The sequence below is a fragment of the Desmodus rotundus genome, chromosome 13, assembly GCF_022682495.2.
Source record: "Desmodus rotundus isolate HL8 chromosome 13, HLdesRot8A.1, whole genome shotgun sequence".
NCBI classification, from domain to species: Eukaryota; Metazoa; Chordata; class Mammalia; order Chiroptera; family Phyllostomidae; genus Desmodus; species Desmodus rotundus.
Genome location: NC_071399.1, coordinates 22,571,099 through 22,585,341, shown reverse-complemented (window position 1 = coordinate 22,585,341; position 14,243 = coordinate 22,571,099). Strand labels below are relative to the sequence as shown.

The 14,243-nt window shown below is 46.5% G+C and overlaps 1 protein-coding gene across 8 annotated transcripts in view; it reads right to left on the bottom strand.

Moving 5' to 3' along the window:
- Positions 1–14,243, bottom strand: part of TACC1 (transforming acidic coiled-coil containing protein 1) — a 97,849-nt gene that overhangs the window by 69,212 nt on the left and 14,394 nt on the right. For 2 of the 8 annotated variants that reach the window (XM_024562806.4, XM_024562807.4), the window contains exon 1: positions 8,209–8,358. The exons of 4 other annotated variants lie outside the window; for them this stretch is intronic. In XM_024562806.4, coding sequence (XP_024418574.1) covers positions 8,209–8,285 — 77 coding nt within the window. In that variant the 5' untranslated portion in view covers positions 8,286–8,358. Of the gene's footprint in view, positions 1–8,208; positions 8,359–14,243 lie in introns of those variants that run through there. 2 more of the 8 variants (XM_045197229.3, XM_045197226.3) reach the window with 2 other exon arrangements.

Here is a 14,243-nt window from a genome sequence, read left to right as displayed (position 1 = left end):
TCATAAACGCCCTTTTTTTCCAAGCTCCAGTCACAAGGTCACCTCCACTTCTCTGACTAGCAAATGTCCAGTGCCCAAAATTATTAAAAAATTTTTAGATTTTGTACATTTCAAAAGGCTTTCCTCTGCTCCTGTTAATTTCCACATAAATAATAAATAACATTCACGGTGCCTGAACATAACAATGTAGTCGATTAATATTTATTTGAATGAATGAGAAAGGAAAAAGAAAAAGGAATGAGAAAAACCATCCAGGATTAAAACAGAAGGAAAGAGAGACAGATTATAATATTGAATTTTAAAAGTGATATTACAAATCTGTGGGAAGAGAAAGGACTGTTTACCAAACTCCTACGTGACCACCAAGACCTCAGGACCCAGCCCATGCCCACCTCTCCAGCCTCATGGCTTCCCAGTGCCCCCCCCAGCCCGTTCCACACCCACCCCACACCCAGCTCACCACTCCTCAGCTCTGGCGGGCTCCAGACGCAACAAGGCCATGCTTCAGACCGACAGTGTGGTACCAGCGGAAGGACAGACAGAGAGATCAATGGAATAGAACTGAAAACCCGCAAACCAACCCTCACGTATATGCTCTATTGGTTTTCCATAAGGGTGGCAACACCATTCAATGGGGAAAGGATAATCTATTCAACTAGTGATACTGGGAACACTGGGTCCACTTGCAGAAGAATGAAGAAACCCTTACCATACACCACCTGCAAATGTAGCTACCAATGAATAAAAGATTTAAAATGATAAAACTCTTAGGATAAGACATAATGGAAAATCTTCATGACGTTGGGCTTGGCAATGATTTCTTTTTTTTAAATATTGTTTAAAGATTTTATTTATTTATTTTTAGAGAGAGGGGAAGGGAGGGAGAACGAGAGGGAGAGAAACATCCATGTGAGAGAGATACATCGATTGGTTGCTTCTCACACACCCCCAACTGGGGACCTGCCCCACAACCCAGGCAGGTGTCCTGACTGGGGACTGAACCAGTGACCTTTCAGTTTACAGGCCAGGACTCAATCCACTCAGCCACATCAGCCAGGGCTAATATATTTTTTAAATTGATTTTAGAAAGAGAGAGAGAGGCGGAGAGAGAGAGAGAGAGAGAATGTCAATTTATTGTTCTACTTAGTTATGCACTCATTGGTTGCTTTTTAAAAAATCCTCACCTGAGAGCATGCTTATTGATTTTAGAAAGAGGGAAAGGGAGGGGAAGAGAGAGGGAGAGAACCATTGATGTGAGAGAGAAACATGGATCACTGGCCTCTTGCACAGCAACCCTACTGGGGACTGACCTTGCAAACCAGGCATGTGCCCTGACAGGGAATCAAACCTGCAACCTTCTGGTTTATGGGTAGATGCTCCAACCAGCTGAGCCACACTGGCCAGGGCAATTGGTTGCTTCCTGTATGTGCCCTGACCAGGGATCGAAAGCACAACCATGGCATGTTGGGATGGTGCTCTAACCAACTGAGTTACCAGGCCAGGGCTGGCAATGTTTTCATTTTTATTTTTTTTAATCCTCACCTGAGGACATATTCACTGACTTAGAGAGAAAGCAGGGGGAGGTGGGGGGGGGGAAGAGAGAAAGACATAGATGTGAAAGAGAAACATCAATTGACCACCTCCCGTCAAACCCTGACCTGGTATCGAACCCAGATATGTGCCCGTACCTGGGATTGAACCCGCAGCCCCTTGGTGTATAGGAGGACGCTCCAACCAACCAAGCCACCTGGCCAGGACTGGCAATGATTTACTGGTATTAACACTGAAAGCAATGAAAGGAAAAATACAAAATTGGCTTCATCAAAATTAAAAACTCGTCTGCATCAAAGGACACTATCACTGCAGTCAGAAGGCAACCCACAGAATGGGAGAAAATATTTGCAGGTCACATATCTGATAAGGAATTAATATCCAGAATATATAAAGAACTCATAGGACTCAACAACAACAAGACAAACAGCCTATTTCAAAACTGGGCAAAGTTTGGGACATTAGAAGAATGAACAGTTCTCCAAAGAAGGTACAGAAATGGCCAAAACGCACACAAAAAGACGATTGACATCACTAATTATTAGTGAAATGTAATCAAAGCAAAATGAGATTTTTTCCACTTCGCACCCTTTAGGATAGCTATTAATTTTTTTTTAAGAGAAAAAAGGTCTCCGAAAATAGCAAGTGTTATAAAGAATGTGGATAAACGGGAACCATCACGCATCGTTGGTGAGAATGTAAAATGGTGAAGTCCCGTGGAAAACAGTTTGGTGATACCTCAAGAAGTTAAACACAGAGTTACCATGTGATCCAGCCTTCACTCCTAGGCACACATCCAAAAAAGTGGAAAGCAGAGACTCAGATTCTTGCACACCCATGTTCATAGCAGAAGTACTCACAGAAGCCAAAGGTGGAGCAACCCAAGTGTCCATCACAGGTGAATGGATGAACAAGCTGTGATATGTGTGTGTGTATGTGTGCGTGTGTATAAATACATACACACACACACAATGGAATATTATTCGACCATAAAAAGGAATGAAAATCCGATACATGCTACAATGGGGATGAGCCATTGTGGGCACTATGCTAAGTTAACTAAGCCCGCACAGAAGGATAAATATTGACTGACTAATTCCACTTACAGGACAGACCTACAGGCAGGTGGAGACAGAAAGTCGGATAAAGGTTACCAGGGGCCAGCGGGGGTGAGAACGCGGGCTGATGTTTAACGGGTGCTGAGTTTCGGGTTCGCATGATGAAAACCCTGGAAATGGATGATTGTCGTGGCTTCACAACACCGCGAGTGTGCTTGATGCCACCAAACTGTACACTTAGAAGTAATTAAAATGGTGAATTTTATGTTATACATACTTCACCACAATAAAAAATGCAGAAAACAGCACCCCACAAGAGCCACAACGAGCTGCCTCAGAAGATGGGCCTCCACGTTCCATGACCATTCAAGACACTACAAGTTCATTTCCTGACCTTGGGTTAACAAATTCACAGACCCTGCAGCCCGTCAGGCTACTGACCAACTCAGACAATAGATACTCTACCTCGCTAGCTCGGTACCCCAGCAGCTGTGCCCCCTTTCCTCCCTTTTGTCGTCTTGATTTTTAACACTGAAACATGTGCCAGCTGGGGGAGGCTGTGGAGTGGAGGTGGGGGTGGGGCACAGTTGGCCACTGACGCTAAAAACAGGGGAGAAACTGTGGAGCAAAACTACACTTGAACCCCCTTAGAGTTTCACCCTGGATAGAGCATCTATCTTAACCTTGTAATGGTTTTCAGAGAGGGACTCTTCTTCCCTTAGTAACTCTCCTTACTGTTTCAACCGCCCTCACAGTCTAGAGGTCATGATATCTGAACTCGGCACACACACAAATAATTCCCTTGTCATGTCATTCAAACCACTTCCTTTTGGAGTGGCTTCGCTGGACATGGAGCTAGCCAACATCCCCTAAAATATATGTATATATATACACACACACACACACACACACACACGCACACACGCACACACATCTCTCTCAAGCCCCTCCTTCAAGTTAAACATTATAATTCTTTGTGCTTTTCTTCATATAGCTGGTTTTCCTGGGTATTTCCCACAAATTTTCTCTAAGTCTGTCTCTTAATTGTACACTAAAACATTTCACATGGATGTTTAAAATTTTCTATAGCAACTGGGAACCTAAGTGATTTTAATGACAACCAAAACCGTGTGGTGGCAAGCTGGTGAACAATACTATGAACCGAAAGCAATGGTTGTCAGGAGCACTGGTCCCTAAGTTTACGTCGTTTGAGTCGTGTTTTCCTGTGTCTGAAACTTCAAAGCCAGCGCCGCCCTCTTCGTGGCAGAGACAGCTGTCCCACAGTGACTTGCCCGTGAAGAGGCACTTCGGCTTAGTTGTTGCTGACTTTGAACTTCACCAGAACACTGTAGAACCTGCATTTAATTCACAGGGTCAGAAAGGCTCACTGCAGACCTCAGAAACTCTTCCTGGCTTTGCCACGGACCTACTCCATTACGCTATATTCCCAAAGCAAACAAAGATTGGACCAGAAGCTCAGTAAGAATTGACAGCAGGTGCCCATTTTGCAGTCCAGGCACACAAGCTCAACAAGTACTAGATGAATTAGTTACACACCATACTCCTTAATGAATACTGGTTTCTGCTTTATGCCATTCTCCAGTTCTCTCCACAGAGTATTTACTGCTCTTAGGAAACCCACCTGGACTCACTGCTGAGCATAATCAGCTAGGAATCAGTGATTTCAAACATTTCACCAAACCACCCTCTCCCCAAACTCATGTCCATCCTCTTGCTCTTTCTAGAAAATGGAAATTAACCAAGGAGAAAATTGACTTGAAAAAGTTATTGCCTTGCTTCTTTAAGATGCCTTCTTGCTGAGCCCTGGCTGGTGTGGCTCAGTGGATTGAGCCAGGGCCAGTGCCCGCCTGCAAGCCAAAGGGTTGCAGGTTCAATTCCCAGTCAGGGCACAGACCTGGGTTGCATGCCAGGTCCCCAGTAGGGGGTGTGTGCCCTGCCTTACTCAAAAATATACATCCCCTCTTCTGAGGACAGTTTGTACAGGCATCACTCAGAATAGTCCAGCATTTGACCGTGGTCGGAGGCTGTCCTACAACACGGCTTCTGTACACCTAGGCTGTCCTGACCCCCTGGCAACAGCATTGTTTACCTTTACGCCAGGAAGGTGGGGAAAGCACCAAAACCTCCCTGTGCCCAGGTCCACTATGCGGAGCACGTGCGGTGAGCCCTGAAGTTCTAAGGAGGAGGTCGTCTGAAACAAAAAACCTGCCAGCGGGGCCTGTGGGGGTCCACGCGTGCTGACCGTGCCCGTGAGAGAATCGAGTGTGCTCTCTGTACTGAGGGGCGGAACAACCTCTGTGACCGTGTTGAAAGCACTCACACAGATCAGAAAGCTAAACAGAAAAATGAAGCCCTTTTGAGTAATAAAAACAATTAGAAGGCCAATGTATACATATCCCAAAGAACCCCACGCAGCATCTGCCTCACGGGCACATGTCCACGAGAACGTATTAGAAATAACTCAGGTCCTGATCGCTCATTCAGTACCAGGCCCTGAACTCGTAATACACAGCACCTCGAAAAGTAGGCATCACTATTATTGACACTGGGAAGATGCAGAAATTTGCCCAGCTGAAGAGTTGAGTTATTTCCCAAAGCTTCCTAAGCTGGCATGCAATCTAGCCGGAATTTCAACCCAGGTCAGCCTCGTTCTCCAGCTTCTGCATTTAATCACCGTATTGTGCGGCCTCCATGAATAAGTGAAGTGAAATTTCCCCTAGCTTTTACCAAGGCCACCTTGTTTTGTTTCCTCAGGTTTGGGGAAGGAACACAACTACGATATTAAAAAATAGAGTTTTATTTTAAAATCAGACATTTTTTTCCTGTACCTCCATACTTGTTTATATTTCACAATAGAGCTCTACTTGGAGGTTTATCTGGTTACATTTAGTACTTGATTAAATTACTCCGAAATGTAAATTGGGAACATTCTGAAACATAATTTCTCCCTCAAAAGACAAATGCCCGCAGTAATGCTCTACTTGTGCAATTCTCATGTTTTTATTTATAAAAGGGAACAATAGATTTTTGAAAACGCAATAGGCTGAGTAGGAGAACTTCCTTAAGGTCAGTGTTATCCAGGACAGCCACATGTCCGGCAGGAAATCTGTAGCCGGCTGACATTAACAATGAGTCCTCCACTTTCCTGGACCCTGGAGAGACGTGTGGCTCGCACAGCTGAACAAGGCAGGCCTTGGATAACAGCATACATTTCACTTTTCATGTATACTATAGGCATGGAATCACGTTTCCAAAGAGACTTTCACCAGCTACATGCCAACTGGTTTGTAGGGTTGAGTCATCAGGCATAGCCCGCACACCCTGATGAGGCTAACTGATAATCCCAACACTGCCTACATGCGTTTATGTGCTTCTTAATGTATTCGCTTGGGAGGGTAGGGATCCCTGGGCTGTATTCCCAGGTGAAGACGAGGACGAGCTTTATGCTGATCTTTGTTAGGTAAGATTTGCTAAATATATAAGGCACATGCAGAACCTCACTGGAGAGAGAGATTCTCTATCCTTTGCCAAACCACTGGGTAATGTAACAATTCAGAATCCAAATTCCTCAGCCTAATGACTGAATCCTGCAGCGAAAGCACTGAGTTCACTTCCTCAGCACGCTATCAGTGAATGGCTCCAATATTTACTTTCAAGACACACATGTACACACAAAAATGGTCACATGTTCACAAAGATTAAATACTTAATTTGTATCCTTGGCTAAAACAATATATTGCTCGGAGATAAAGCTGTAACTTGTTATTCATGTACTCGTGATCTTATGTCATCCTCAGAACAGCCCGTGGAGTGGACTTTGTTTTCACTCCCCTTTTACCAACCAGGAAACAGACACAGAGAGGTTCAGGAACAGACGAAAGCTCTCCAGCTGTTAAGGAGCGGAGCCTAGCATTAAACCCACAGCCATCTGCCTCCAAACGTTTAACTTCATTTCAACATTCTCTTACGTTCTGCCTCTTTTGTTTGTTTTTTAAAAAGTTAAATCGACTTTGGCACTTTCCTCGTATTTGGTCTTCAGCACTGCTAATTCAGATTTCTCCCTTATTCGGGAAGAACTGAAGAAATAAGTGGGGTGTGCTCTGCCAGCAGAGATAAACACTTGTTTCTGCCCTGGCCGGGGAGCTTAGTTGGTTAGAGCATCTCCCTCATACACCAAGGTTGTGGGTTTGGTCCCTGGTCAGGGCACATACGGGAAGCAACCAGTGAGTGCATAAATGGATGGAACATCAAATCAATGTGTGTCTCTCTCTCCTCTCCATCTACCCCCCTCTCCCCCTCCCTCTCGCACTTTCAAATCAATCAATAATTTTTTTTTTAAGTTTGTTTCCTAGGATAGTCCCAACCCGCCTGTAGGAGGCAGCAGCACAAGCTCTGGAGTAGACAACCTGGTTTCACCACATTTACCTGTGTGATCTTGGACAGGTCTCTTAATTTCTCCACACTTCAGTTTCCTCACCAGTAAAACGAGGCAATAATAGAAACTCAGTGTTCTTGCGGATTAAATAACACAATATTTAGAATAGAATTTCCCACATTTTATGTGTCCAATCATTCTCAGCTGTTCTTATGATCAATAAGCTACCTGACCTAAGTTTAGATTCGTGATCATATATAAACATCAGAAGCACAACTAAAACGTCTATCATTTGGTTATTCGGGAAGCTACTTTGCCTTGAAAAGCTGATCAAAAAGCCCTTCTGTGGCCCGGGCTGCTGATATGTGATAGCTAAATGTATCTCTCAAACTAAATAGCTTTGGCATTAGCTGAATTAAAATAGACTGTGGACTCCTTGACATTGCCTCATCTCCAAGGCTCGTACACAGTCTAAAAGTTTTTTACATTAAACACTTAAACGATTGTTTGGGTTCTCAAATAAATAGTTGTCAACGCATCCTCTCTGGCAAGAAGTATGGCCATCTTTTAAATCGAGCGACTTGCTCTAATCACTTTCTCTAAAAATGCTTGCATTTCAGTACTTGGTGTCCCCAATTGTTGCTGTCCCCGAACAAAAGCCTAATTGCTACTAGTACAATACAGCCCTTTCTCTGAGATCACCATGAAGACCTCGGAACAAACAGGAGAGGGAGTTCTTGTGAGCAGCGAGCATTGCATCAAAATCCCTGGACGCCGAAGGCCAACACGAGCTGTTATCTTTGAGACTCGCGTCCCACGCCACTATCTCCCCTCTCTGCGAGTAGCTCTGTCTCCTCAATGCTTCAGAGCTCTTCAGCACACATGTGTTTTTCTTCTTGAACGAGTCTGGAAAACTCGAGGTCCCCTTCTCCCACCCGCTCAGCAAGAACAGGAGGGCAGCAGCCCTGCTTGGGCGCGACTTTGTCACGGTGGGGTCGTGGCCGGGCGGGAGCCCCCAGGCCCCCACAGAGCGAGGTTCTGGGCGGCATGTCCCACCAGGCCAACCCCGGAGTCCCTGCGCCCCCGCGGGCGCGAGCGGGAACCCCAACTTCCCAGCCCTTGTGGGACAGGGGCCGGACGTTTCACTCCCGACTAGCACGCAAACCCCCAAACGGCGGCCCCGGGGAGGCCTCTGGGACTCACGCGGTTTCTCTGGGTCTCGGGGGCCTCTCCCCGGCCGGCTCCCGGCCCCTTGGGGTCTGAGAGTGGGAGCCTCCCATGGCTCGGAGCTCGTGCCCTGGCTCGCGCCCGCCCGTGCTCCACGGAGCGCTGGCCGGACCCGGACCCTGGGCGGGGAGGAGGCGGCGGGGCGGCGGGATGGGTGGGGCCGAGGGGTGGGCGGGGGTGGCGCGGAGCCCTCCTTCAGGGTCCCGGGCGGGGAGAGCCGAGGAGACGACCGGGCTGGAGACGCGGCCGTTCTCCGCCAATTGCAGGGTTCAGCCTGCGCCGCCGCGCGGGTCACCCGCCAGGGGGCGCCACAGAGCAGCGCTGCTGCCCAGGTCACGCGCGCACCCGGGCCACGGGCGCCACGTCTCCCAGCCGGGGCGCCCCACGGCGGCGGAGGGCGACAGGTGGAGCGGACCGGCGGCCTGGGCGCGCCCCCGGGGCCCCGCGGACCAGGCAAACGTCGCTCTCTCTGCGGGTTCAAGCCCCGGGCTGTCGGGCGGCGCCTGGGGAAACGCCCCGCGAGGCTGAAAAAGGAGCAGCGGGGAACAGGCAGCTTTGCGGGGAGGCACCGGTAGCGGGCGGTGTGCGCCGGGACGGGAGACTTAGGCTGCCCTTGCAAGCCAGCAGCTTCTCCCGCACGCGGGCGGGAGGAAGGCCTGGGCTGAGTTCTACAGAAAATTGGATTAATCCTGGTTCTGCCCCTAACTAGCTGGGTGAATTGGAACAAGTCACTTCACCCTCCCCGAATCATTTCTTGATTAATAAAATAACGGAATGTATTTATTTTTACCTCTTAGCGTCCTTTCCGATTTTGACAACCAATGAATGAATGTTCTTCCAAACCCAGAGGAAAAATGCTTCCTATCCCTCCCATTGCACCGAATAACTCCCTTTTCGGAACATTTCATGCTCTTTCTCGCCCATTCCTGCCTCCACTTCCCTCCTCTCCAGCCATCTCTCCTCCACCCCCAGCGTTTTTGTTTTTTGTGTGTGTGTAGGAGGGGGTACATAGATTGGTGTGCCTTTAAAAAAAACCCCAAACTAACACCTAATTACCCTCCCAAACCCAACACCAAGAAGCTCTCTTCTATGCCATTGTCCTGAATCCTGACGTCACATCCTTTTTTGTTATTGTCTGTCTCCTGCACTGGAATGGAAACTCCGCGAAGACAGAAAATTTATTTTTGTTTCCTGTTCCTGCGTGGCACTCAACTGTTGATAAATGCATTTATCCTACACGCATGTTATCAACCTTTCTTCCCTGCGTTCCCGCAGCACTTGTTAATTTCTATAACGTAGCATTTACCAATCTTATTTTGTCATTATCTCTTCACTTGTTCATCGTTCCACTAGAATCTGAGCTCTTTATTGGCAAGAACACTCTCTTATCTCTGCATCCAAGCTCAGTGCCTGGCACCGTGCCTGTACCCTGGCCTGCATGCCTGCATGCCTGGCCTACAGGGTGCTGAATGAATGAACCCTGTGGGTCCGCGGCACACAGAATGGTGTTTAACATTAGCTGTCATTCTTGATGGGAAGCTCTAGGAGAATAAAGATGCCTGTGGCTATGTTTTAATGTTTCCAGAAAACTCATAATAAAGACCTATATATAAATATATATTTATAAACATATACAAATAGAGACTTACAACAGATCTCTCTTTTTTAATGTCGAATTCTGACTTCCTATTTATACATTATGTGTTATCTTCACTCCATTATAGAAAGAAGGTTCCTAGAGTTCAGGATGCAGCCACATTGTCGACATATACATCAGAGTATTTGGGGGTGGAAAATAAACATTAATTTGTAAAAATGCAGTGAGACTGAATTGAGGCCTTATGGGAAGCATTTCCAATAGCTGAAGAAAAGTTGACTCTTGGGAGATAATTTTTTAAAGTTCAGATTCTTCACACATTCTGTTGGGAATACTTTGGCGATGTGATTGAAGAGCCAATGATACCATGGACATGACCCTGTCAAAGCTGTGGTCCTCTCCAGAAGAACACTCAGCCCCTCCTAGTGAGAAAGGTCTGTATTCCCAGTGGGTCATTCCAAGGAAAAATGGGAGGGGTGACAGGAGAGGAGGGCGAGGAAGGACAAGTTGTCTTCCTACTGGGTGGACAAGATGGGCTGTTGGGAAGTTTTATTGCTATAAGTGCAGAGAGGCCCAGTGTGTGCCACAAAAATGGTTTAAAAGAAAAGGAAAAAATGAAACCACAACCTGTTGTAGTGCAGAGAAACTGAGATAAAGGGGGGCGGGGAAAAGAGTCTGTAAAATAATGTGAAAGCTGTCTGTGTGGGACCCACATGCGTCTCTGCAGAGATGCTTGTGTTCACTGATTGGCTGCCCTACCTGGTCCAGACACGAGCAGTTGGGGCTTCAGACCCAGGGATGTGAAGACACTGAAGGAGAAGTCTTGTCTTTGGGAAGTAAACTTAGAGCTTTTCAGAGAAAATGTCCAGGATAGGCCTGAGAGCCCCAGATACGTAATGATTTGCCCTTTTCATGGAAGCAGAGCTGAGTTCTGTTTCTCCATCCCAGAGACTGCTCACAGATCGCCAGTGAAGGAACAGACTATGAGATATCTGCAAATCCTCTGCCTAATGTCCCTTGGTTTAAAACTCTTCTTGCTTTTTATAGTTCAATTACAAAACAAAGTAAAAGCCTTTGCATTCCTAATGAAGTTACAGACTTGTTACCCTGTAATCACAAGCTGTCCGAGGAAAATTATGAACCCATGGCAACGCCTCCTCCCCCCTCCTGTGGTTCTGCAGTGGTGCAGTCGGAGGCCAGCTGAAAGTGTGGGCGACTCTGCTATCACCTGACCCACTGACTGAGCATGTAATGCCAGTTCCGGGGGTCAGAACCAATCACACAGCTGAAGAGTTATCTTTTAAGCAGAGGATAATAGCTGGAGACCACTCGGTGTTGCCTTTGATAAGGAGTAAAGGGAAGAGAAAACCTGACTATTATATGGTACGCTGTAGTTTCTGCCTAATGTGACCAAAGAAGAAGAAAGAGAGGAGGAGGGGAGGGAGATAGCCCACCTTTCTCAGTCCCTGAGTCGGTGGGCGCCTGCACATGATGGCCAGTCAGGGCTGAAGGAGACATATGGCCGGCGACGGAGTCAAGGAGGGGTATTACGTGATATCTAGTATTAAGGTTTTCATTTGGGAATTATATTTCTGCCAGTAAGTCATTTTTAAATGTTGAAAAATAGCAAAGAAAGAAAATTTAAGAAACTGAAATTGAGGGTTGCCCCCCGAGATTGCAAAATACACCCTTCAGTGTCAAAACTCCCCCCACCCCCAAATGCTACTCATGCTTTGTGGAAGGACGGGAGCTAACAGGTATGGAATACCAGGTACAGTGGGGAAGGATGATAACAGCAGTTAAGAGTTGCTGAGCACTTTTTATGCACCAGGCTCTCTTCTAAGTGCTTTTGATTTATTAACTCATTCAATGTTCGTCACAATGTCTTGGGTAGGCATCTTTAGTTTACAAATGAGTAAAGCGAGGCATGGAAAGGTTAAACGTACCCAGGGCCACATGGCTAGGAGACGGCAGAGCCAGGATTCAGAGTCAGCTAGCTGCAGAGCTCTCACACAGAGCTTAGCCTCTAGTCTGCACTTTAATTTTTACACTGCGGTAAGTGGTGTCTGCAGTGTTTAAAACCAATTCTGTCTTGATTACAAAGTTGATGTTCAGCATGGATTCCCCACCCCCCCAGGCCCAGCAATCGTGGCAAATGAGTGTTACCCTTCAAAGCAACTGCCTTGGGAAGCTACGTGCTTATCTCAGAGCTGCCCCTTCTTTCCTGTTTTGGAAATTGTTTAAATGCCAAATTTATGATATAAGTGGATTTACTACCAAAGAGCCACATATTATTCTTGAAATCAGGTAATGTAAGTGCTCCGATGTTGTTCTCCTTTTTCAAAACCATTTTAGCTATTCTAGGTCCTTTGTCCTTCCCTATAACATTTAAAACAAACATGTTAATTTCCTTTAGGGGAGGGACCCATGGGGATTATTTTTTTAAGTTTTCATCAATGGGATGAAAACAGATGTATCAAGTTCAACCCCAGGACATATCATTAATGGGAGTGAGGAGGTACCACAGTCTGATTGTCGGGGCCCCTCCAAATTTCGTGTGTTAAAATCCTAACTTGCACAGGTGACACTATTAGGTAATGGGGCCTTCCGGAGACGCCTAATTCATGAGGGCGGAGCACTTGTTAATGGGATGAGTGTCCTTATAAAAGATGCTCCGGAGAGATGAGACCCCTTCCCTTCTTCCACAGGAGGACACAGAAGGCACTGGCTACGAACCAGGAAAACGGCTTCACCAGAGTGCCGCCAAGCTAGTGCGCTGATGTTGGAGTTCCAGGCTTCAAAACTGAGAGAACAAATTTCTGGGCTTTTAAAAATACGTTCATTGATTTTAGAGAGAGGGGAAGAGAGAGAGAAACATCAATGTGACAGAGAAACATCTACCAGTTACCTCCCGTACGCTCCCTGACCAGCATGAACCCGCATGCCAGGCTGGTGCCCTGACCAGGAATCCAACCCCCAAGCTTTGGGGGTGTATGGAACGATGGTCCAACCAACTGAGCTGCACCAACAAGGGCTAAATTTCTGTGTGTTTTTTTAAAGCTACCCAGTCTGTAGTATGTTGTCATAGAAGCCCAGATGGACTACGACAGGAGGGGAGCCCTTTGGGGGCTCTTTGTTTACCCCGCCAGCTGGAATGCTGATGGGCTAAGCAGGATTCGCACAGCCATGCTTAATCCTGAGGTCAAAGGAGCCTGAGTCCATTACACCTGGGAGCCTCTGAGCCTCCCTGGGCTGCCTACCGACAGATTTCATTTATGTGAGAAAAATATGAGCAACACATTGGTTAGCCACTAACAGTTTGGACTTCTGTGAGACTCAGACAATGCAAATCCTAATCAATATTCTGCTCACTAAATTGAGGAGAAAAAGAGTCCCATTACCTGTACCTGGAAGAACTGTATTACTGTCAGCCATCACTCCATCTTACTCTACACATAAAGAGTGCTGTGTAAGTCAGTGCTAACCCTAACACAGGTACAGCTCATTTTATTGCACTTTGCAGGTACTGCATTTTTTACAACTGAAGACTTACAGCAACCCTGAGTTGTACAAGGCAATCGGCACAATTTTTCCAACAGTGGTTTCTCACTTTATGGTTCTGTGTCACATTTTGGTGATTATCACAGTATTTCAGTTTTTCATAATGATTATATCTGTTATGGTGATCTGTGATCACTGACTGCAATTGTTTTGGGGCACCATGAACCATGCCCATATGCGATAGCAAACTTGATCGATAAATATAGTGGGTGTCCTGACTGCCCCACTGACTGGTCATGCCTCCCCCTCTCTCCCTCTCTTCAGGCCTCCCTATTCCCTGAGACACAATCATATTGCAATCGGGTCACTCAACAACCCTGCAATGGCCTCTAAGTGTTCAAGTAAAAGGAAGAGTCGTTTCTCACTTTAAAACAAAAGCTAGAAATGATTAAATTTAGTGAGGAAGACATGTCAAAAGCTATGACAGAGCAAAGGCTGGGCCTTTTATGCCAAACAGGGAGCCAACCTGTGAATGCAAAGCAAAGTTCTTGGAGAAAATTAGAAGTGCTTCTCCAGCGAACACGTGAATGAGAAGAAAGCGAAACAGCCTTCTGGCTGATGTGAAGAAAGTTTGAGTGATCTGGTTAGGAGGGCAAACAGAATACAACTTCCCCTTAAGCCAGAGCCTAATCCAGAGCAAGGCCCTCACTCTCTTCAATTCTAGGAAGGCTGAGAGAGGTGAGGAAGCTGCAGAAGAAAAGTGGGAAGCTGGCAGAGGCTGTTTTGTGAGGTTTAAGGAAAGGAGCCGTTTTCATAACATAAACCTGCAAGGTGAAGCAGCAGGTGCTGATACTGCAGCAAGTTATGCAGGAGACCTCGCTAAGACAATTCCGGAAGGTGGCTACACCACACA